The 24,637-nt window shown below is 41.5% G+C and overlaps 2 protein-coding genes across 8 annotated transcripts in view; both read left to right on the top strand.

Annotated features, from left to right (window-relative positions):
- AFF3 (ALF transcription elongation factor 3) overlaps positions 1 to 24,637 on the top strand; it is a 565,049-nt gene that overhangs the window by 311,550 nt on the left and 228,862 nt on the right. The gene's annotated exons all lie outside the window — the stretch shown is intronic.
- LOC105733423 (heterogeneous nuclear ribonucleoproteins C1/C2-like) lies at positions 4,908 to 6,229 on the top strand. The gene has a single exon (XM_064371400.1). The coding sequence runs from the start codon at positions 5,280 to 5,282 to the stop codon at positions 6,156 to 6,158; it is 879 nt and encodes a 292-aa protein (XP_064227470.1). The 5' UTR covers positions 4,908 to 5,279; the 3' UTR covers positions 6,159 to 6,229.

The following is a 24,637-nucleotide window of genomic DNA, read 5'->3' as shown; positions in this document are numbered from 1 at the left end:
ATGGTTCTCAGTGGGCCTCAACATGAGATTTGAAGGGGACAAATATTCAAACCATATCACCCTGATCAGATGGCATCACTCAAATTTTAGAGGCTGAGGAAGAAATAATATTAACAGTGTACAAAATTATTCAGAAAACAAGTGAGGAGGAAATGTGTCCCAGATACGTTTTTCATGAGGCCAGCATTAGATGATATCAAAACCAGACAAAGAAAATAACAGACTACTACCTTTCACAAAATTTGGCTAGTTAAATTCAGAAATATATAACAAGTAAATTCCAGGAATGCCAAGAAGGTTTAACATACAAATATTAGTCAGTGTAATTTTCCATATTAGCAGAATAAAGGATAAAATTATATGACTATTTCAATTGGTGCAGAAAAAGCATTTGGCAAAATTTAGTATATATTTAACTCTGAACAAACTAGGAATATGTGGAAACTTCCTCAGCTTGATAAAGGGTATCCACAAAAAGCCTATAGTAGCTTAACTAATGATAAAGGAACAAATTGTTTTCCTCATAGCATAGTAAGGCAAAGATGTAGACTCTTGCCAATTTCATTTTGTTTTTTTTTTGTTGTTTTGTTTTCGTTTTTTTTTTTTTTCTTTCTTTGAAGAGACAGAGTCTCACTCTGTCACTCAGGCAGGATAGAGTGCAGCAGCTCAATCATGACTCACTGTAACCTCAAACTCCTGGACTCAGGATATCATCCCACCTCAGCCTTCCAAGTAGCTAGAACTATACACATGCACTGCTAGTGCACCCAGCTAATTTTTTTATATTTTGTATAGATGGAGTCTTATTACCCAGGCTGGTCTCAAACTCCTGGCTTCAAGCGATCCTCCAGCCTCACTCCCAGAGTGCTGTGTAATAGTGTCTAGAAAAAGACTCACATATGCAGCCTACTCTCATTATTCATGGCATTGTGTTTTACAAAGTCATACTGAATTAGCAAATTCCATACTGAACCTAGGGAAAATGCAAAGTTAAGTTCCTGTGAGCCTCTGGTCACACATCAGCCGATCAATACATAACCTTGTTGTATGTGTGTTTCTGTTTAAAGTCACCTTATTTAACATATATTGTTGATTTATTGACATTGAATTCACAGCCAACAGCACTATAATCCATGCCCAAATGCAGCATATGTGATGCACTTTTTTCCTGCACAGGGGACATCACAACCTTCTTGCACTTGGGATCACTAGACAGCACTGATCATGATGCTTGGGGCCCATTTTAAACAGCAAAATTACAAAAAAAAAATCGTGAAATTAAAAAAAATGTGGCACTAAATATACTACAAAAAGGACAGTCATTTACAGTATGAGAGCTGAAACAAAAAGGCAGTGTGTCACCTTTTCAGCTTTCAGCCTTGGCTGGAAACATGCACATTGGGCCAGTCACGGTTTTCATCATTCTGTGTATGTCCATGAATGACCAGGAAAGCACTGTGAGTATGAAATTTGGGGCACCAGTAAACTTTAATGAGGGGCAAATTCAGAAATAAAGAATCCGTGAATAATGAAGATTGACTATACAGTTGGCCCTCTGTATTTGTGGGTTCCACATTCACAGATTCAGTCAACTGCAGATCAAAAATATTCAGAGGCTGGGGAAAGAATGGTGCATCTGTACTGAACAGGCACAGACTTTTTTTCTTGTCATGATTCCCCAGACAGTGCAATAGAGCAACTAGCTACATAGTATTTACATTGCAGTAGGTGTTGTAAGTAACCTAGAGATTATTTATTAAAATATATATGAGAATTACATGGAAATACATCATTGTATATCATTCTATATAAGATCCACAGATTTTGGTGTCCACAGGGTCCTAGAACCAATCCCCCAAGGATACTGAGGGGCCACTGTATATTGCCAACTAATTTTCCATACGTTTTCGTCTTGAAAAAAGAAAAATAAAAAAAGAGGAACCTTAGCCCTTACTCTCCTATTCCCAGGCCGACATGATCACTAAAGTGCTTGCAGTCAGTATAGTTTAGTTCTGCATCACCAGTTCTAGAACATCATCTGTCTAGAATCAAATGGCATATACTCTTTGTGCCTGGCTATTTTTACTTATCAAACTGTTTTTGAGATTTACTCCTGTTTTGTGTACTCAGTTCATTCTTTCTGTTGCTGAAAAGTGTTCCATTGTATGGGTATATCATAATTTCTTTGTCCATTGTTTATTTGCTGTGGATATTTTGAGTTTTCGGTTTGGGTTGTTGTAAATAAAGCTGCTGTCATTTATCTTGAGTAAATACCCAGAGTTACAATCACTGTACATTTATCAGAGTTGTAGATTGTTGTGTATTTATCAGGGTTTCTTTGCCTTAGGACTATGGACATTTTAAGCCAGATAATTTTTGGTTGTGGGACTGTCCTGTGCACTGTAGGATGGTTAGTAATACTCTTGGCATCTGCCCAGTAGATGCCAGTAGCACCCCCCTTTGTTACTACAACCAAAAATATCTCCAGACATTCCATGTCCATGGAATTATGGACATGGCACCACACCTGGCCAACAACTTCTTATTAAAATTTTGAATGCCAAGCTTTGTACTTAGCATTTCATATGCAGTCACGCATGGTACAACAATACAGATACATTCTGAGAAATGTGTTGAAACCTGCTATAGAATTTAGTTACTACTTAATGGATATTGATAATAAAATTGTAAAAGCAAACTCCTGCATAAAGGAACATCCTCAAATGCATGACTACAGCTCATGGTTCCTTTGCTAGGAGAAGCAAATCTTAGATCTTTCATTCATTCACTAGAAGGTGCTATGTAGTGCATTTCATTCAAAAATTATGAAGCCTTAGGCCCATTGTGTGTAGATGTTGAAAAGCATATGGTAGTTTTATTAATAAATTTTGAGTTGTTTTGTTGCAGGTGCTACTGTCAGAAACTGTAGTTACCACGTTAGCCCAGTTATTAGTTCATGTCCTTATGGCACTTACTGTATGGGCTTTTCAGCCAGTTCAAGACTCTGATGTTACTGTCACATTTCTTTTCTTATCTGTGCTGGATACACATTTTTGGACAAGAAACATTAGCTTGCACTATTTTCTAAGGCAGGTTGGTAAATGCGTGAGTAGTCATTTCATTGGAAGAATTTATCAAAAGCAAGAGTTTCACATGGGAACTCAGTATGTATTTTCTGATGAGCAATCACTTTCCATTTATTTTTGCAGGAGCTGCCATCAACAATCTAATTTTAGGTATCATCACCAGGGTCCATGCATGTGTAATTTTTACTAGATCTGCATTCCTTTCATTGTTGAAATTAGTTGAATGATTCTGTAATTTGCTTTAAAATGCAAAGAAGATCATTTCGTAGCCATCTTTTAATTTGCAGAGCTTGCGCTTCTGCCACTGATGTTTATTTTTCCTGAAAGCCTTTAGAAAGTGTGGGAAGGACTCAGTTAGGTCTGTAACTTCCCATGGAAGCGGCCTCTGAATCCTTGAGCAATATCACTTTTAGCCTCTCCTGACATGACCAATTCTTGGTGTGATTGTCAGTGGTTCCAAAATGAAAGTCTCTCTTGAGGTCGGAGGCAGGAAGAGGCCAAGCTGCCATCCATGCTGGTTAATCCCAGCGGCGATACAGAAAGGCCTGCATGGTGGAAGTTCTGGGAGAGGGCATCCATACTGTCATTCTGATCCCATTTTCATGATTTCTGGGTTGTCTAGAAAAGAAGGCAGAACCAGTGGCCTGAATCCTCAACTATTTTTTTTTTTCTTTTTTTTGAGACAGGGCCTTACTCTGTTGCCTAGTCTGGAGTGCAGTAGCACAGTTAGCTCACTGTAGCCGTGGACCCTTGAGCTCAAGTGATCCTCCCACCCCAGCCTACCAAGTAGCTATGACCAGGCATGTACCACCATGCCCAGCTACATGCACTGCCATGCCCAGATAACTTTTCTGTAGGAACAGGATCTTGCTGTGTTGCCCAGGCTGGTCTCAAACGCCTGACCTCAAGCAATCCTCCCAGCTTGGCCTCCCAAAGAGTTGGAATTATGGACATGGCACCACACCTGGCCAACAGCTTCATATTAAAATTTTGAATGCCAAGCTTTGTACTTAGCATTTCGTATGCAGTCATGCATGGTACAACAATACAGATACATTCTGAGAAATGTGTTGTTAGGCCATTTCATTGTTTTGCGAACATTATACTTCATAACTAAGATGGTATAGCTGACTATACACCCAGGCTATATGGTATGGTCTGTTGCTCCTAGGCCAGAAACCTGCACAGCATGCTACTATACCGAATACTATAGGCAGTTGTACCACACTGATTACTATATGTGTATCTAAACACAGAAAAGGTAGAGTAAAAATACAGCATAAAAGATTTAAAAAAAAAAAAAAAAGTATACTTGCATAGGACCCTTACCACAGATGCAGCTTATAGGACTGGAATTTGCTCTGGGTAAGGCGGTGAGTGAGTGCTGAGTGAATGTGAAGACCCAGGACATTACTGTACACTACTGTATGCTGTGAACTTAGACTATGCTACATTTATTTTTTAAAGACTTTCATTTCTTCAATAATAAATTAACCTTAGCCTATTCTTATTATAACTTTTTTACTTTATAAACTTTTAAAGTTGTGTAACTTTCACTCTTTTGTAATAACACTTAAATACAAACACATTGTGCAACTATTGAAAAATAGTTTCTTTATATACTTATTCTGTAATTTTTTTTTTCATTAGAAGTTCTTTTCTTTTTAAATTTTTTTGGGCTAAAATCAAAGACACAAGCACATTAATGTAGGCCTTCACAAGGTCAGGATCATCGGCATCACTGCTTTCCACCTCCGCGTCTTCCGCCCTCCAGTTGGAAGGTCTTCAGGGGCAGGGGTGATAACATGCATAGAGCTGTCATCTGTGAAAGCAGTGCCTTCTTCTGGATAACTCATGAGGAACTGCTTGAAGCTGTTTTATAGTTACATTTTTTTTCAATAAGTAGAAGGAGTGCACTCTAAAATATAAAAAAAGTGTAGTGTAATGTAATAAACATAAACTTGTGACACTGTTGTTTATTATCATTATGAAATAGTATATACTGCATTTTGTGAAGAGACGAAGACTGAGCGGTTGTGTCCGCGTTGCCGACTTCCAGCAGCAGTCGGCTTCTGCACTTAGAACCCGGGAGTAGGAGACTCAGAATCGAATCTCTTCCTCCTTCCTCCTGTGAGATTTTTTTGATCTTCAGCTACATTTTCGGCTTTGTGAGAAATCTTACCATCAAACACAATGGCCAGCAACGTTACCAACAAGACAGATCCTCGCTCCATGAACTCCCGTGTGTTCATTGGGAATCTCAACACTGTGGTGGTCAAGAAATCTGATGTGGAGGCAATCTTTTCGAAGTATGGCAAAATTGTGGGCTGCTCTGTTCATAAGGGCTTTGCCTTCATTCAATATGTTAATGAGAGAAATGCCCGGGCTGCTGTAGCAGGAGAGGATGGCAGGATGATTGCTGGCCAGGTTTTAGATATTAACCTGGCTGCAGAGCCAAAAGTGAACCGAGGAAAAGCAGGTGTGAAACGATCTGCAGCGGAGATGTACGGCTCCTCTTTTGGCTTGGACTATGACTTTCAACGGGATTACTATGATAGGATGTACAGTTACCCAGCACGTGTACCTCCTCCTCCTCCTATTGCTCGGGCTGTAGTGCCCTCGAAATGTCAGCGTGTATCAGGAAACACCTCACGAAGGGGCAAAAGTGGCTTCAATTCTAAGAGTGGACAGCGGGGATCTTCCAAGTCTGGAAAGTTGAAAGGAGATGACCTTCAGGCCATTAAGAAGGAACTGACCCAGATAAAACAAAAAGTAGATTCTCTCCTGGAAAACCTGGAAAAAATTGAAAAGGAACAGAGCAAACAAGCAGAGATGAAGAATGATAAGTCAGAAGAGGAGCAGAGCAGCAGCTCCGTGAAGAAAGATGAGACTAATGTGAAGATGGAGTCTGAGGGGGGTGCAGATGACTCTGCTGAGGAGGGGGACCTACTGGATGATGATGATAATGAAGATTGGGGGGATGACCAGCTGGAGTGGATCAAGGATGATGAAAAAGAGGCTGAGGAAGGAGAGAATGACAGAGACAGCGCCAATGGCGAGGACGACTCTTGAGCACATAGTGGGGTTTAGAAATCTTATCCCATTATTTCTTTACCTAGGCGCTTGTCTAAGATCAAATTTTTCACCAGATCCTCTCCCCTAGTATCTTCAGCACATGCTCACTGTTCTCCCCATCCTTGTCCTTCCCATGCTCATTAATTCATATTTCCCTGTGCCTAGTCCCATTTTCACTTCCTTTGACGCTCCTAGTAGTTTTGTTAAGTCTTACCCTGTAATTTTTGCTTTTAATTTTGATACCTCTTTATGACTTAACAATAAAAAGGATGTATGGTTTTTACTGTCTCCAAAATAATCTCTTGTTATGAAGGGAGTACAGTTCTTTTCATTCATACATATGTTCAGTAGTTGCTTCCCTAACTGCAAAGGCAATCTCATTTAGTTGAGTAGCTCCTGAAAGCAGCTTTGAGTTAGAAGTATGTGTGTTACACCCCAACATTGGTGGCTGTGTGGGACAGTTCAACACAAATGTAACGATGTATTTTTGTGAATGAGAGTTGGCATGTCAAATGCATCCTCTAGAAAAATAATTAGTGTTATAGTCTTAAGATTTGTTTTCTAAAGTTGATACTGTGGGTTGTTTTTGTGAACAGCCTGATGTTTGGGGCCTTTTTTCTTGAAAATAAACAAGTCCGTATTAAACTAGGAAAAAAAAAAAAAGAAAAGAAATAGTATATACTGTATATGATTTGTATGTGCCATACTTTTATATGACTGGCATCACATTAGGTTTATTTACACCAGGATCACAACAAACACATGAGTACTGTGTTACACTGTGACATTACAATGGCTACAACGTCACTAGGTGACAGGACGTCAGCTCCATTATAATCTTATGGGTCTGCCCTCATATATGTGGTCTGTCATTAACTAAAATGTTGCCAAGTAGTGCATGACTATACATTATCTAATTTCATATATGTCATCTAGTTCTGAGAAGTATATAACAATTTTCGGAGGCATTTTGCCTGTAAGGAAGCAGACTCCAAGGATGGACAGCCACAGCTCTCGGAGCTGGTATATATCTAATTTCATATATGTCATCTAGTTCTGAGAAGTATATAACAATTTTCGGAGGCATTTTGCCTGTAAGGAAGCAGACTCCAAGGATGGACAGCCACAGCTCTCGGAGCTGGTATACAGCTGAGCAAACTGAAAGCCAAGCCTCTCACCGAACTCCAGGGTTTTTTTTCTTCCCCCTTTTCCCTGCTCGGACAAAACTGTTTCTATCCAAATTGGAAACCCGGCCTAGCCTAAGGTCTCCAAGTATGTAGACTTTGAGACCAGCAGCCCCATCGCAGACCTCTGCGGGATGTACATCATTGAGAATTCATGATTAAGTGGCTAAATGATTTGTTTCTGAAATGGAAATGTATGCTGTCTGTGGCAAGGGGTGGGAGATGGGCAAGAGCTGGTCGGGGGCATATTATCTTAAAGCCTCATGCACCAAAGAGCCAAACCATGAGGCTTTCTCAGAGAGCAAAATGCAGCACTCACACGGCAGGTGTGGCAGCGTAGGTCTGGAATCCTGTCCTGATGCCGAACCTGGGGGTCACAGCTACCCGAAGGCAGCCTCCAGAGAACCCCTCAAACATTTTTGCTTGTTTTCTCCTGTCTGTGCTCAGCCTGGCAGTCACTGGCCTCTGATTTAAAGAGTTGAGTTTGCGGGTGGTTTGCTAATTATGACCCAATGAGCACTTCTGGCTTCGGTCGGAGTGAGTGGGGTGTGAGCCAGCACACAGCCATGGCCTCCCGCTGCCATCTGTGATTTAGAGCAAAATCTTTGAGAGAAGTATAACTGCCTGAATTACTGCTCTTTTATATGTTTTTAAATGAGAATGTAAAGGCCAAGGGCATTTTTGCCCATTTAATGCTATTAAATCCATCATTAAATCTCTCACTGAACACTGGCTGATTTTAATGATGCCCTCAAGTACTGATCCTGGTGCTTGACTGTGTTAATATTGTTGTATATATAGATACAATAAATAATGCTTAGCTAAGATGGTATGAGAAGCATTGCTGCGTGTATCAATAAAAATAGTCGTACTAATGAGACCAAGTGTCAGGAACAGATGGTGTGGTGGGAATTCAGCCATTGCAGCTAAAGTTTGGGAAAGGACAAAACTCCATGGCACATTGAATCCGTCACTAAAACCAGCCTGAATCCTCTAAATATTTTACAGCAAGCTGGCATAAAAGGATTAGTTTGAAGTTATAGGATTTTTTTTTTTTTTTTTTTTTTTTTTTTTTTTTTGCTATGCAACTTTATAGCACTATGGCATAAAATCCACAAATGCTTTTTGGTATCTGTGCTATTTACTAGCCCCCACAGCCCTGATTTCTGGGCAGAGTCACAGTTATCAGCCCGATCCTTACTGCATTGCACTGTTATACTTGTGTTATTACCATATAAGATCAAGAAGCAAAAGGTGGAAAATCTTGATTTTTTAAACATTTGTCGTTTAGAAGATGAACTTAATTTTATCTGAGCATTCAATATTCTACCCTTCACTTTATGGCCATGCTAATCTTTAATCATTGCAATAGCTACAACTGACATTTACGGATGTACACTGAGCTCTAGTGTGTGCTGATTGATAGTGGCTTTAATGCCAGTATCTCAGGGAGCCTCACGTTGGCCTCATGAGTCAAATACCATTATCAATCTCCAGTCCCCTTTTACAGATGAGGAAACTGAGCCTGAGAGATTAAACAACTTTCCCAAGAGTACAGAGAAGTGGCAGCCAGAATAAAAAGCCTAAATTCTTCATCTCTCTATTGTCCTTTTGCAGAAAGCACCCATAATTGCACGAGATTTGAGAGTCCGCGCTCAGTGAAGGCCACGGGGCATCATGCAGAGACTGTCTATGGGGCGCAGTCACTAAGTGAACTCAAGTTCTTCTTAAACCACTTAAAGCACTTTGGGAGGCCAAGGCAGGCAGATCACTTGAGGTCAGGAGGTCGAGACCAGCCTGGCCAACATGGCGAAACCCCATCTCTTCTAAAAATACAAAAAATTGGCCAGGCGTGGTGGTGTGCACCTGTAATCCCAGCTCCTCAGGAAGCTGAGGCAGGAGAATCACTTGAACCCGGGAGGCTGAGGTTGCCGTGAGCTGAGATCACGCCACTGGACTCCGGCCTGGGTGATAGGGCACAACTCTGTCTCAAAAAAAAAAAAAAAAATTACTGCTGATTCAAACTCTCAGAATTTCTTGAGTTTATGTGAAGAGTTGGAAGTTTTCTGAAGAGTTCTAAACTCTTCCACATATTCAGTGGAAGGAGACAACAGAAAAGCCTTTTATCTACAACAGTTTTTCGAACTTTTAAGCAAAAGAAACCTGAAGGGAAATAAAAATGTCCCCCTTTTATTGCCCTTGTAGAAGCTCTGATAAGATTCCATTGCAAAAAGAGAAGAGGAATAAGGAGAGAGTAAAGTTTTATTATTTCTTTTTTTTTTTTTTTTTTTTGAAACGGAGTTTCGCTCTTGATACCCAGGCTGGAGCGCAATGGCGCGATCTCGGCTCACCGCAATCTCCGCTTCCTGGGTTCAGGCAATTCTCCTGCCTCAGCCTCCTGAGTAGCTGGGATTACAGGCACGCGCCACTGTGCCCAGCTAATTTTTTGTATTAGTAGAGACGGGGTTTCACCATGTTGACCAGAATGGTCTCGATCTCTTGACCTCGTGATCCACCCGCCTCGGCCTCCCAAAGTGCTGGGATTACAGGCTTGAGCCACCGCGCCCGGCCAAGTTTTATTATTTCTAAGCTAATCTCCCTGCTTCTGGTAGTTGTAACCTTTACAGGGAATTTTTGGAGATTTGGATATAATTTTTGAACTAGTGCTATCCTTATAAAGGTAGGCAGAATCTACTTCTGTGCTATTACTTTAAATCTGGAAATGACCATTTAATGTGAATGTGGTGCTAAGTTAGTAACATAGATTTTCATTAGTTGTGGACCGCATGTCTATAATTCTCGATTTCACTCCCTTTCTGTTATAGGGGTCCACATAGATTAGAACTTGGAATGGCTTTGCCAGAGTTCAATTAGGAACAGACAAGCCAATTCAGGCTGACCTGCAGTAACTGGAACTCACTCTCCTGCTCTTTCCACGTCTGCATCCTCTCCTGGCTGCCAGGACACAAGCAGGGAGATAAATGAGGATAAGTAACTAAAACCTCAGAGGGCATAACATCGCCGCTGTGTGCAAACACTCAGCAACATACAATGGTTTAAAAACAACAGTCAGGATAATTGCAAAGCTGGAGTTAAGGAGTGAGGAAACACACCAGCCAACGTAGCAAAAACATACTTGCAAAGAGGAAACTGAATACAACCTCCTGATAGGTTATCATGAGTTTTTAAACTCTGGTAACTTAAAATGTGCTCACCTCAGAATCAGCCTATAGAGATAATCTAAAAGGTATGGACTGAATTATAGGATAATACAATTACATTTGGTGTATACTTATTAATACTTCAGATCCTAAAATAAAAAGTGGCTAAGAGAAAGGAAGTCCACATTATTCAGTAGAATAAAATTGCTCTTGCAGTGAGATGTCTGGTAGAGCTTATTCCCTCAAATGCCGACAGCCCAAGATTCTAAAGTTGGAAACAGAATGTCTCAATACTGCACACAGCTTTATGCTGTTCTAATGTCATACTGGCCTGTAATGTGAATTTGTATAATTTACTGAGGTACGTGCTTTTATTTGCCATCCGGCTGCCCTTTGCTTTGAGCTTGTTCCTGGCCTCTAGACGGACTAACTCCCAGGCCTTGTATCTGTCATCTCCTTTCTGTGTTGTGCAGCATAGGCTCTCCATGAGATTGGTTGTGCTCTATCATATTTGGAGCCTGCAGAGGTTTGGCAGGATATCACCACACTGAAATATGCACACATGCACCACAAAAACCCAAAGAATGCCTCCAGACCATCCCTGAGGGTGCTGAAAACAGCAGATCTGTGGAGGCTCACTCAAATCTTGTTTCTAGGTGGGAAACTATCCGAGAGGACAAAGTGCTGGTAACTGGGCTGTCTGGGCTTGGTTCTGATTGACAGATGCTGTATCCTGATTCCCTGAGGGGCTTGGGGCTTAAACAACCCCCCTGCTAATCAGTCAGGCTGGAACAGCTGGCAAGGTGAATACAGACTGGCTTCTAAGCAAGGTATCTGCAGAGGTTACCTTAGTGTTTTCTTTGAATACTTTTCAGAATCACCTGGGTGTGCTTAAAAAGTAAGTTTTTGATCAAAGAGAATTAATGCAGCTTTCAAAAGTACTTGCAATGGACAAAATATAATTGATGAAATATAATATCTGTGTTTAGCACATAGGAGGTGCTGAAAGGGAGTGTTGATTTACTGCTGCAGTCAGGTATGAGAGACCCTCCTGAATCACTTTCCCTTTCCAGGGGTCCCTGTCGTGTACCCGAGCAAGAATAAAGTTTTTAAGAAAATTGGCTGGATGTATGCCTTCAGGATGGTCTCTTGACCATTCTTTTGTTTTCTGGAAGTTTCTGCAAATGATAGCTTCCACATCACAAATTCTAAAAAGACAGCTCTGGATTCCAGAAAAGCAGTCAGGCTAAATGATTTCCTACAGATGATTTGAGCAAAGATGTTGTTTGGTTGATAACACGTATTTCGTCAGTGGCCAGCCTGGCTTAGTCCTTAGGGCAGTGTGAGGCAGAAATGAATCCTGTGCCGTGTATTCCTCTGCTCTCACAGGGCATCTTCTCATGAGAGGCCAGAGTTCCTGAGATGGATGGGTTCCCTCACACTGCAGCGCAGCCATTGGCACCCAAATGCTGACTTTACATTTGTACCCTCTCATTTGCATTGTCTACCCAGTGTCCCCAGACACTGGCAATCCGTGAGCCCCTTGGGATAGGCAGGCTCTAGAAGAGGAGGTGGTATGCAACAGCTTTTCAGGATCTCCGTGGTTGGAACCAGAGTAGGGGATTTCTATCCCCTTAAGTTTGGAGGAGGATATTCAAGGGCACTTGGGAGGTAGGGGTTAGCAGTGCGTGGCAATTGTTGAACTTTGGGATAGAGTGAAATCTTTATTGTCATTTTGAAGTTGGGTAAATAATGAAGCTTTCTCGTTTACTTCTCTGCTCATTGTCTGTTTTCTTTCTGTCGATAATGGATTTTGTAGACCATGATCCTCTGCCAAAGACATGCCAAGAAAAGATAAGGCCAGCCTGGGCACCAGGTACCAAGTACCCATTCACTCTCTTTAATCCCCTATAAAATTCTCAGAAGCCCTAGGAATTTTTCTAAAACAGCAAGGCAAGACAGACTTTTTGAATATTTAAAACTATTTGTTTGGAAAATATTTGTCCTTAAGAAATAGATCCTCTGCATATTCATGCGCCAAAATAAGAATTTATGTCATTTTTACTTCTGGGTGTCTAAATGCCATTAGTTTAAAATACTTTGCATCTTGTTGTGGGTTTTAGAACCCTCATGTTACCTTCAGAAGTCTTATCTCTGAGTTTGCCGTGAACACTGCATTTGTTAAGTGTGTTGAGTTGGAGGTGTTCATCCACAAACCTAATTACCAGTCAAAATGGTCAAATATCAGGAGAGGCCTGAGCTTTTGATGTTAAACTCAAAGTAAAGCATAGAAGGAATTGAGCAAATGCTTTTTGACTGTCTCTCTTGAGAACCAGTGTTGCAGGTCAAAGTTTACAAAGTTTTAGGAGCGGTTTCAAATGGATTACCGTGGAAAAGCTTTGCAGGGCCACGGCAGGCCCCTCTCCCTACGGTGGCAGCACAGCTCAGGCAGTGTCTCTCACAAATGTTCAGTAGGGACCTTGTACCATCTTTTAAAATTTTAACCCTGACCTTGTACTTTTGAGTTCTGTCCCTTCTACTCTCTCTCTTGCTGGCGGAATTCGTGCCTTAAAAAAATACCATCATAAAAAGGGAATCCTGCTTCTTTATTTTATAATGTTCACTAGCATTTACAGATGTTTGGGCCAAAGGGCTTTTGGTAATGTCTACATTAAGCCTTTCAAGTGTACTCTGTTAACAATTATTACAATGTGGGGACCCTAACTCCAAAAGAAAACTGTCTTCTTGCCCAAGGGGAAATGGAAAATCAAAACATTGGCCTGAATGTAAAGAAGAAATGTAAAGAAGAAAAAGAAAAAACACTTTCAGGTTTCTGAAGCAATCGTTTTTGGTGTGTGTGTGTTCATTTATTTGAACTGAAGTCCCCCAGATAATAAAGTTCTACGTAAGCTTGAATATCATACAGGCTAGCAGTATTCACCCCAGCAGTTCCCTCACCTCATATAATTCCCAGTTTATAGAAAACAGAATTATAAGACTTTTTTCTCTTTATTTGGATTTCTGTTAGGTTTAATCACTTTTTCTAATATTTTGCTCTACTTGGTTAATCTAGTAACAAACGCTAATGCCCTTTTGGTATAATATTTCTTAACCCACTTCTTGGTTTCTTTCTTCTTTTATTTCATTCATTTATTTATTCATTGAGCAAATGTGTTTGGTGCCTCTACTGTGTGCCAGCAAACATTTTCTGGAAAGGACCACATGGTCAATATTTTAAGCTCTGAGGGCCACCCAGTCTCTGATGTGACTACTCAGTTATGCCTTTGTAGCACAGAAGCAGCCATGGGTAACAGCAGTGAATGAAGTGGTGTGCCTGTGTTCCAGTAAAACATCATTTAAAATAACGTGGCGGGCAACTTTGGCCTGGCAGCCATTGTTTTGCTGCCCCGGCCCTAAGATATAGCAATGAACAAACAGAGAAAGTTTCCTGTTCTCATGATATTTACATGTAAGAGGAGACAAGAAACAAATAAACCAATAAATATATAAATGTTAGGCAATGATAAGTGCTAAGAAGAAAAATAAGGCAACATAAGGGATAGAGAGTGACTGGGCTGGTATTATTTAAGATATGGCAGACAGGGAGTGCCTCTCTGCTGAAGTCATGGTTGAGCAGAGACCTGTCAAGTGAGGGTCATGGAGGAGGGTGGACAGGCCAAGTAAATAGCAGGTGCAAAGGTCCTGAGGCAGGAACTTGTTTGGTTTGTTTGGAGAAAATCATTGTAACTAAAGTAGAGTAAATAAGGGGAGAATGATGAGAAGTGAGTCATGGGGGGAACCAGGACCAGATCCAAGGACCTTGGGTTTCATTCTCCATTAGCTGGGAAGGCACTGGAAGTTTTTCAGCAGAACACTAACATGATCTGTTTTGTGTTTTAAATGATCCCTCTGGCTGCTGTAGGGAGAAGAGACTTGTCAGGGAACAAGGGTGGAAGCAAGAAACCTCAGGAAAAGTCAAATGAGAGATGACAGTGGTGTATACCAAGGTGGCAGTCTTGGAGGTTATAAGCGACTAGATCCAGGATACGTTTTGAGGGTTGAGCTATCAGGATTCACTAATATCTTGCAAACTCAGGGTGAAAGAAATAGAAGAGTCAAGATGAGTCTCTAATTCACAGATAACATTATCTTCTACATAGAAAACCCTAAAGAGCCCCCCCACCACACACACACACACACACACACACACAATTATAGCTGATAAACAGTTTGCATCTGAACAACTGGAAGAATGAAGTTGCCATTCACTCAGGTGGGGAAGGTGATGCAGAAAACAGGTTTGTGGTGAAACTCAAGAGTTCAGTTTTAAATGTGTTCACTTAGGGTTCTATTCAGATATCAGAGTGGAGGTAACTGGGAAGCAGTTAGATGCACAAATCTGGCATTCAGGTGAAAGGTGTAGTTCAGCCAGGGAAACGTGGCCAGGATGAGATCATCCAGAACATCAGTATATCTGGAAAAGAGAAGTGATTGTAGAGCTAAACCCTGGGTTTCACAGTCATATAAAAATCAGGAAGGTTAACGGATAAGCACAGACTGACAAAAAAAAAAAGGGAGAGAGAGAAAAAAAAATCAGGAAAGTGAGAAGGATCTTACAAAGGAAGCTGGGAAGGAGAACCTAGAGTAGATGTTTTGATGACCAGGAGGAAAGTGATTCATTGAGGAGAGAATTATCTACTTAACCAGAGCACTGAGAGGTTCAGTAGATGGGAAACTGAGAATCAGCCCCAGGAATGCCAGACTGACGTCAGCTCGAGGCACAGACTGGATTCTGGACAGGGAGTTTAGATGGAGAGTGCAGGCAGCTCTTCCTAGCAGTTTTGCTATAAAGAGGAACAGAGAAATGGGATAGTTGCTCAAGTATGCTGTGAGGTCAAGGGAGCATATTTGGAGATGAGAGATAAGTCCTACTGTTTTACAGTGATCGGAATGACCCATAGAAAGGGATTATGAACAAATGCTCATTAAACACTTCAGCAGCTTCAGTGGTCCTTCAGATGCTGGGATTCTAGTTTTGAATGAGATGTGTTCCTTATCTTTTCTTATAATGATGCTGTGGCTATCTTTTCAGTATAACTATAAGACTCTTTCTGTGCATGTGACTATTCATCTATGTCCTGTGTTCATGGGTTGGAAGACTTAATATTGTTAAGATAGACTGACATACTGATGGCATATAGATCACATTGATAGTCATGCGAGAGAGCATGGAAACGAGAAGACCTGAATCCTGCTCCTGGCTCTGCCATTTGCCAATGTTGTATCTTTGGAGAAGTTTCTGAGATTTTGTTTCTTTCCTTGTAAAATGAAGACTAACAATAATAACTGTGTGCTCAGAAATCGAAAATTAAATACCACATGTTCTCACTTACAAGTGGAAGCCAATCAGTGGGTACACATGGACGTACAAAGTGGAATAATAGACCATGAAAGGTGGGAGGGTGGCGGGGGAGTGAGGGTTGAAAAACTACCTACTGGTACAGTGTTTACGCTCCGGGTGGTGGGTTCACTGAAAGCCCAGACTTCACCACTACCCAATATATGCATGTAACAGACCTGCACTTGTACCCCTAAATGCACAAAAATACATAATGACTAATAAGAATAATAACTGTGTGGTCACATACCCAGGGTTTTTTGTTCGTGAAAATTCCCTGAAAAATGTGAATCACCACACTGGTATGTAATATTATGAGCATATTTATAATCTTCCTGTTGTTTTGAGAATTTATTTCTTAGGGATTTATGCCAAGAATTCAAAGTTAATTTTCTACGTTGAAGTTGATATAATATACTCTAACTGTAAATAAATGATAACAGCCACATGGCCATCTCAATATTTACAGAAAAAGCATTTGACAAACTCCAACACCCATCCATGATAAAAACATCCACCAAACTAGGAGTAGAGGCAGACCTCCTCAAACTGAAAAGTTTCCTATGGAAAACCCACAGCCAACATCGTGCTTAATGATAAAAGAGCAAATGCTTTCCCCTAAGATCTATCTGCTCACTACTTCCAGTCAGTGTCATCCTGGAAGTACTAGCCAGAGCAATTAGGCAAGAAAAGAAAAGGCATCCAGATTGGAAAGGAAGAAGTAAAACTATGTCTAATTCACAGATAACATTATCTTCTACATAGAAAACCCTAAAGAGTCACCCCCCCGACATGCACACACACAAGTATAGCTAATAAACAAGTTTGGCAAAGTTGCAGAATATAAGATCAATATGCAAAAATCGGTTTTATTTCTATACTAGCAATGAGGGATCCAAATTCAGAAAATTTCATTTACAATAGCATCAAAAGAATAAAACACTTAGCAGTAAGTTAACCAAGAAAGTGCAATACTTATACACTGAAAACTATGAAACATTGTTGAAAAAAAATAAAACTTAAAAAAGTGGGAAAATGTCCTGTGCTCATGGATTGGAAGACTTAATATTGTTAATATAGAATGACAGACCAATGGCATATAGATCACAGTGATAGTCATGTGAGAGAGCATCTACAGGTGGGAGTGGGGAGAGACAGTCTGCCAAGCATTGTCCCAGCCAGTTACGGTGGGAGTTGGGTGGAATCCTGCTGGTGTGCTTATGCATAAATACATCTATTGCTTTCTGCGCATGTTGTTAATTCCCTCTGTTTCTGCCTTTCTGAAGCACCTACTTGTGTCCTCCCTTCCTTGTATCAATGGTACATTCCTTCATTCTTTGAGCAAATATTTTTGAGCATCACCCAGTGCCAGGTACTGTGTAAACTGCTGGGGAAAGCCGCAGACCTGAAGGAGGTAAGAGATGAAGAGGAGAAGGAGGAGGAGACCAGAGGAGGAAAGAGGAGAAGGGCGTTCCAGGCAGACGGAGCTCCAGGCAGGATCCAGAAGGGATGTGATGTGCAGGGGTCGCTTGGGCTTTGTGGCTTCAGAGACTGCTCTGCCTTTTGGCTCTCAGGCCTGGAACAAACTAACGGAAACCTGTCTTTATTGCACAGTCAGACCTGCAGGAGTACAGCCATATGGACATGCACATTGCCCATCTGAACTGGCAGTGCTGGAACTAATTTTTGCAGTTTTTTTTTTTTTTTTGCTTTTGCTTGTGTAAAGTACCCCAGGGCCTGCTTTAGTAATGCTGTGCAAACTGATCCTGTGTTCCCAGGGCCAGGGGTGCAGGACACAGCCTGTGGCACATCTGCTCTGTGGGGCCACTGGGAGCTGGTAGAAGGCAGCCAGCCTGTCTGTGTGCGTGAAGACATGCCTGCAGGTAGCTTGCTGGCTGAAACCAGCTCTTCAGAACATTTTCATAGATGCAGAAAGCAAAGGAACCAGGTGGAAAGCCTGCCAGATGTTGGAGGCAAAGATCTAGCAATCCTTATCTGAGGTATTTGAAAGAGTTGTGAATGAAGAGCCTTATACATACATCTAGAGAAGCTTACCAGGGCAGGCAGGTGGGAATGCTTAGCCCAATCCAAGCAAGGACACAAGTATCCAGTTCAGTATCCACCTTTGAGAAAAGCCCAAAGACCACTTGCCATGACTCAGCATCTGAGCCCTGGGATGCAGCAGCATTCAGTCTGCAGATGCCCAGGGTCTAGAGCCTCAGGACTCTGAACATGCACCCTTCAGAGTTGCACCAGCCACTGTCTGGTAACTGGCTTAAAGCCCAGCAGGAAGGGCCTGGGGTCAAGTAGGATCAAGCAAACATTTTGGAGAAGTGGAAGCTTTCCCCTGTGCAGAAAGAACTGTGGTCTTCTAGTGGCACTTGCTCCTGGGAAGGAATCAGGTAAATGAGCAGACCTGTGTAGGAACTTAGCATGGAGACTTACATGAAGGAAGTTCTCAGAAGATGCTCACACCCTGCCTGCTTTGTGTAACACTGGCTACTGCCACTCACGGCGGGCTCTGACTTTGCTCAATTCCAAACGTCACCGCCCATCCCTCATTTGGAATTTGCCACACATAACTGCGGGACTGTGGTGCTTTTGCCTATGTGTATTTGTAGATAGTCCTATCTCCCCAATTGTTCTGTAAGCTTCTTTAGAGCAGGGTCCATGCTTCCAATTTTCTTTGCCCCTTGACATGCTTGGCCCAGTGCCCCACACAAATTTTTCATTGACCCGTGTAGATCCTGGTACCGATGACGGTCTGATTTTCTACCTCATCCAGGGCTGCTATCAGATGCCTCAGAGCTGAGCCTCTACAAATTTTGGCTGGAGTCTACCATTGAGCCCCAGATGGAGCTATTTGTTGTGCAGACAGGAATAATAAAAGATGATTTTAGCAGTTTTTTTGTGGTTGTACCAGCAGCCCTTCATCTGAGAGCCTGGAGCCCACTGCCGAAATGGTAGAAATAGCTTGCCTTCTCATGCCAGTTCCCTCTCCATTGTAATTAGGAAGTTGGCTTGTTTGAAATATAATTTCACAGGTGCAGGATTCATCCTCGACAGGTGATTATGTTTTGATTTTTATCATCATTTATAAAACAGAATGGGGAAAGAATTCAGACCATAAAGCATATTCCACTGTAAATGAGATATTAGTGTTAAAAATTCTTCAATGTTGCTAAATATTTACCCAATAGAGAGTTCCTACCTTCTGCCAACCTGAAGCATTTTCTTGGCAAATGTGCCTCATCTGGAACTTTGGAAGTCTTTCTGCGTTGCTCCTCTAACTATAGAAATATAACCATCTGTCTGTGCTAGGTAAACAAACTGACCCCTGCTCTTTTGTGGTTTTTTAAACCTTTGTTTTAATTTCTTGAAATATGCACAAAATAATTTTGACTCCACTGCTGGTTCTTTTTGTTAGGAGCCAAAAAGACAATTATAAGGAACTCCGGGAACATTGAGTGCATTCCTCTTTTTTCCGGTGCTTTTTGAAACCCCTCTGAGAATTGTATTTTAAAAGTTCCCCACGCTTTCCTTCCTCCTGAGAGCTAGTCATGCATTTTCACATGTTTCCTACTGTTGTATTATTTTATCATTCTACTATAGAAACTTGGTATTTTTAAAGCATTGGATTTATTTTAAAGTTTATATTTGCCCGTAACTAAACTAGTCTCCTACCACAACTAGGTCAGTGGGTATTGACGCGTTTCCTTCTATGTGCTAGTTGCTAGATTCATTTTTAAAAAGAAGTATTCATGGCCAGGCATGGTGGCTCACACCTGTAATCCCAGCACTTTGGGAGGTCGAGGTGGGTAGATCATGTGGTCAGGAGTTCGAGATCAGCCTGACCAACATGTTGAAACCCCGTCTCTACTAAAAACACAAAAATTAGCTGGGCGTGGTGGCACATGACTGTAATCTCAGTTACTCGGGAGGTGGAAGTTGCAGTGAGCAGAGATCGTGCTATCACACTCTGGCATGGTGACAGAGCAAGACTCCGTCTCAAAAAAGAAGTATTCATGTTTGAGGGTATTTTTAATGCATTCAAGGAACTACTGTCCTTTGAAATTGTCATCTTAAGAATCTAAATACTCGGGCGGGCGCGGTGGCTCACGCCTGTAATCCCAGCACTTTGGGAGGCCGAGGCGGGTGGATCACGAGGTCAAGAGATCGAGACCATCCTGGTCAATATGGTGAAACCCTGTCTCTACTAAAAATACAAAAATTAGCTGGGTATGGTGGCACGTGCCTGTAATCCCAGCTACTCTGGAGGCTGAGGCAGGAGAATTGCTTGAACCCAGGAGGCGGAGATTGCGGTGAGTCGAGATCGCGCCATTGCACTCCAGACTGGGTAACAAGAGCGAAACTCTGTCTCAAAAAAAAAAAAAAGAATCTAAATACTCATTCTAATGATGTTGTCATCTTTCAGGAATTCCTATAATGGTTTTTTTCTTGAGAGCAAGAAGGATGAGCCATGAGGAATGACATTCTGACTTGGGTTTTTTTTTCCCCCCCAACTTTTAAGTTCTGGGGTACATGTGCAAGATGTGCAACTTTGTTACATAGGTAAACTTGTGCCATGGTGGTTTGCTGCACAGATCAACCCATCACCCAGGTATTAAACCCAGTGTCCATGAGCTATTCTTCCTGATTTTTCCCCCTCCCCCTACTTCCTTCCACCCTCTGACAAGCCCCAGTGAATGCTTTTCCAACACATGTGTCCATGTGTTCTCATCATTTAGCTCCCACTTATAAGTGAGAACATGCAGTATTTGATTTTCTGTTCCTGCATTAGTTTGCTAAGGATAATGGCCTCCAGCTCCATCCATGTCCCTACAAAGGACATGATCTCATTCCTTTTTACAGCTGCATAGCATTCCCTGATGTATATATACCACATTTTCTTTATCCAGTCTATCATTGGTGGGCATTTAGGTTGATCCCATGTCTTTGTTATTGTGAATCATGCTGCAGTGAACAAACACATGCATGTGTCCTTTATAATAGAACAATTTATATTCCTTTGGGTGTATACCCAGTAATGGGATTGCTGGGTCAAATAGTATTTCTACCTCTGGTTATTTGAGGAATTGCCACACTGTCTTCCACAGTGGTTGAATTTACACTCCCACCAACAGTATAAAAGCATTCCTTCTTCTCCACAACCTTGCCAGCATGTTGGTTTTTGACTTTTTAATAATAGCTGTTTTGACTGGCGTGAGACGATACCTCATTATGGTTTTGATTTTCATTTCTCTAATGATCAATGAAGTTGAGCTTATTTCCATATATTTGTTGGCTGCATGTATGTCTTTTGAGAAGTGTCTGTTCATGTCCTTTGCCCACTTTTTCATGGAGTTGTTTTTCTTCTTGTAAATTTGTTTAAATTTTTTATAGATTCTGGATGTTAAACCTTTGTCAGAAGCATAGATTGCAAACAATTTCTCTCATTCTGTAGGTTGTCTGTTTACTCTGTTGGTAGTTTCTTTTGCTGTACAAAAGCTTTTTAGTTTAATTGGATCCCATTTGCTCATTTTTGCTTTTGTTGCAGTTGCTTTTGGCATCTTTGTCATGCAATTTTCGCCCATGCCTATGTCCTGAATGGTATTGCCTATGCTTTTTTCTAGAGCTTTTATAGTTTGAGGTTTTACATTTAAGTCTTTAATCCATCTTGAGTTGATTTTTCGTATATGGTATAAGGAAGTGATCCAGTTTCAATTTTCTGCATATGGCTTGTCAGTTCTCCCAGCACCACTTATTAAATAGGGAATCCTTTCCCCATTGCTTGTTTTTGTCAGCTGTGTCGAAGATCAGATGATTGTAGGTGTGCGGTCTTATTTCTGGGTTCCCTATTCTGTTCCATTGGTCTGTATGTCTGTTCTTGTTACCAGTACCATGCTGTTGTGGTTACTGTAGCCTTGTAGTATAGTTTGAAGTCGGGTAATAATACTTCCAGCTTTGTTCTTTTTGCGTAGGATTGCCTTGGCTATTTGGGCTCTCTTTTGGTTTTATGTGAATTTTAAAATAGTTTTTTCTAATTCTGTGAAGAATGTCAATGGTAATTTAATGGGAGTAGCATTGAATCTATAAATTGCTTTGGGCAGTATGGCCATTTTCATGATATTGATTCTTCCTATGAATGAGCATGGAATGTTTTTTCATTTTTTTGTGTCTTCTCTGATTTCTTTGAGCAGTGGTTTGTAGTTCTCCTTGAAGAGGTCCTTCACTTCCCCTGTTAGCTATATTCCTAGGTATTTTATTGTCTTTGTGGCAATTGTGAATGGGAGTTCTTTCATGATTCGGCTCTCAGCTTGACTGTCGTTGACATATAGGAATCCTTGTGATTTCTGCACTTTGATTTTATATCCTAAGACTTTGCTGAAGTTGCTTATCAGCTTAAGAAGCTTTTGGGCTGAGACGATGGGGTTTTATAGATGGAGTTTTCATGTCATCTGCAAACAAAGGTAATTTGACTTCCTCTCTTCCTATTTCAATATGCTTTATTTGTTTCTCTTGACTGATTGCCCTGGCCAGAACTCCCAATACTATGTTGAATAGGACTGACTTTTGATCGGTTTTGATAGGAAACTGCTGTCACTAGCTTAATCAGCCACTTCAGTTAAGGCTTGGCCCTTAGTGACTTTTGTCTCTTTGTTAATTCATATCCATTCTTAACTCTGCAATTCCCCACTCCTGTCACCCCAACCTTCACTGACCTCACCACCCAAACCCCAGAAATTGATGTAGCACTGTTCCCAAAGAAGAATTCCAAAAACATTGAGCACTGCAAGCATTTTTTAAATAAAAGACTTACCTGCCTAGGTGAGTCTTTTTTAGCAACAAAAAAATTACATGAATTTACGTTATAGCAAGTAGTTTAAGAATCAGCCTCATTGTCTTGTCCTACCTCACAAGTTAAGTAAACATTTGTTGATTTTGTAATTCTTTAATGAGCACCTGGCTAAGCTTGACACTGGGGAAGGAGCAGTGAACTAAACAGAGGGGGTCTCTGCCCTCAGAAAACTTAGCTGTAGTCTCAATCAGTGGACTGAGAGCTACAAACTGTTAACACTGTAGACATTTAGAGAAAAGGACTTAAGAAAAGGAGGCAATGAGCAGATATTTCCTGAACAGTGTGAATCTTCTTGAAGGAAGATGTGATAGAAGGGTAGGATGTGGATGGGGAAGTGACAACAGGTGAGCACAGTCTGCAGGTGAGATGCACAGAGCCTCCTTCCTGTGGGCGGGAGTCGAAACCTGGCCGACCTGAACCCAGGCTCCCGTCAGGGATGGTGGGAAGTACGCCAGACACTCCAGGGCCAGGCAGGCCTGAGATGAGGCTGCGAACCTGGAGCTAGTCTGCAGGCGGCCACAGACCTTCTCAGGCAGGAAAGGCTTTTGGGGAAGAGTGATCCGGTGTCAGGATTGGCAGCCTTTCCCTTAGCTGCCGTCGACTCCATTTAACGATAGATGGTTCTAGAATTAGCTGGAGACGAGGACCCTAACTTCCCAGGTTTGGGAAACAGTTTGAGAATTAAGTCATGGTTGTTTAACTCTGAAATAAAAGTCGTAGTAGGCTTAGCCATATCACTTCTGGCTAGTCAGAATAATTTTTCTTTTAATTGCCACCATGTCTTCCTGAGGAGATGCATACACAAGAAATAACAAATGCTAGAAAAAGGAAGAGGCACGTCTGAAAGCATTAAAATCTTGGTTATTATTGATACAAGATTTCCAGAGCAAATACTTTCTGTTTTTCTCCCTGAAAAGAGCTGAACATAGCCAGGCCAGTTCCGTGTAAAGTTCAGGGGAAATCCTGACATGTATTTGTGTACACATTGTTCTTGACAAAGGGTGGGATGGGTTCCATCTAATTCACTCCATTCTTTTGGCAGACACTTTGACTATCACAGCTCTGCTCACAGGACTCACAGATGGGAAGCCGGAGGCCCCTCATGCCAAGCAGGCAGCCTGGTCAGACCAGAGCAAAGTGCCCCATTTGCCTTCCCTGCCTTTCCCGCGCCTGCCTCCTCGCCCAGTGCTAGTCGCCACTCTTTTTTCCCTCTCTCTCCTTTACTATTTTGCCCCACTTCTCGTTTTCTGACGGGGAGGGGGATGGGAGAGGGGACCAGAGTTGAGTACAAGACGAGAGAACCAATAAGGCAGGAATACTGCATGTCGACTGCATTCACACTTAAGAAATCCTGCCAAAGCTAATTGTTCTACATTAAGTGGCGTATTTATGGTTTCCAATACAGCCTTACTTCTCAGAAACCCCCAATTAGCTATTCCTGTTGCTGTTTTACAGACTGAAGGAACAAAGAAGGACACAGTAGCCCCTGCCCTGCATTCTAACTGTATCACAAGTGACTGAGAGGCCTTGGGCATCTCACAGAACTTCTTGGGGCCCGGTGTCCTCATCAGAAAATTGAGAAACACATCACTTTCTGACGTTGTCTTCATCTCCAGATTCCACAGCCCTTTGGTTCTGAGACCAGAGTCTGTGTCTCCTCATTCCAAATTCCACTTCTTTATACCGTGTTATTCTTTTTTCTCTGGGAGCTTTGAAATATTGGGGGAATCATAAAGTCTTAAAACATAAATATTATGTAAACAAGGTAGCCTTTAAAATGCTTTTGTTGGAACTTTGCGTCTCTAGAATGTGTTGCTGTATCCGTTCGTGCCGGCCTTCTTCGTTTTCAGAAACTGCTCTTGTCAGGACACCAG

The sequence above is a fragment of the Aotus nancymaae genome, unplaced genomic scaffold, assembly GCF_030222135.1.
Source record: "Aotus nancymaae isolate 86718 unplaced genomic scaffold, 86718_ANA_hifiasm-v0.15.2.pri h1tg000131l, whole genome shotgun sequence".
In the NCBI taxonomy this organism is placed as follows: Eukaryota; Metazoa; Chordata; class Mammalia; order Primates; family Aotidae; genus Aotus; species Aotus nancymaae.
The sequence above is the reverse complement of the archived record's forward strand: the minus strand, read 5'-3'. Positions and strand labels throughout refer to the sequence as shown.

Excerpts from the sequence above, each read along its gene's own strand:
- LOC105733423 (XM_064371400.1), top strand. The coding sequence starts at position 5,280 with ATGGCCAGCAACGTTACCAACAAGACAGATCCTCGCTCCATGAACTCC.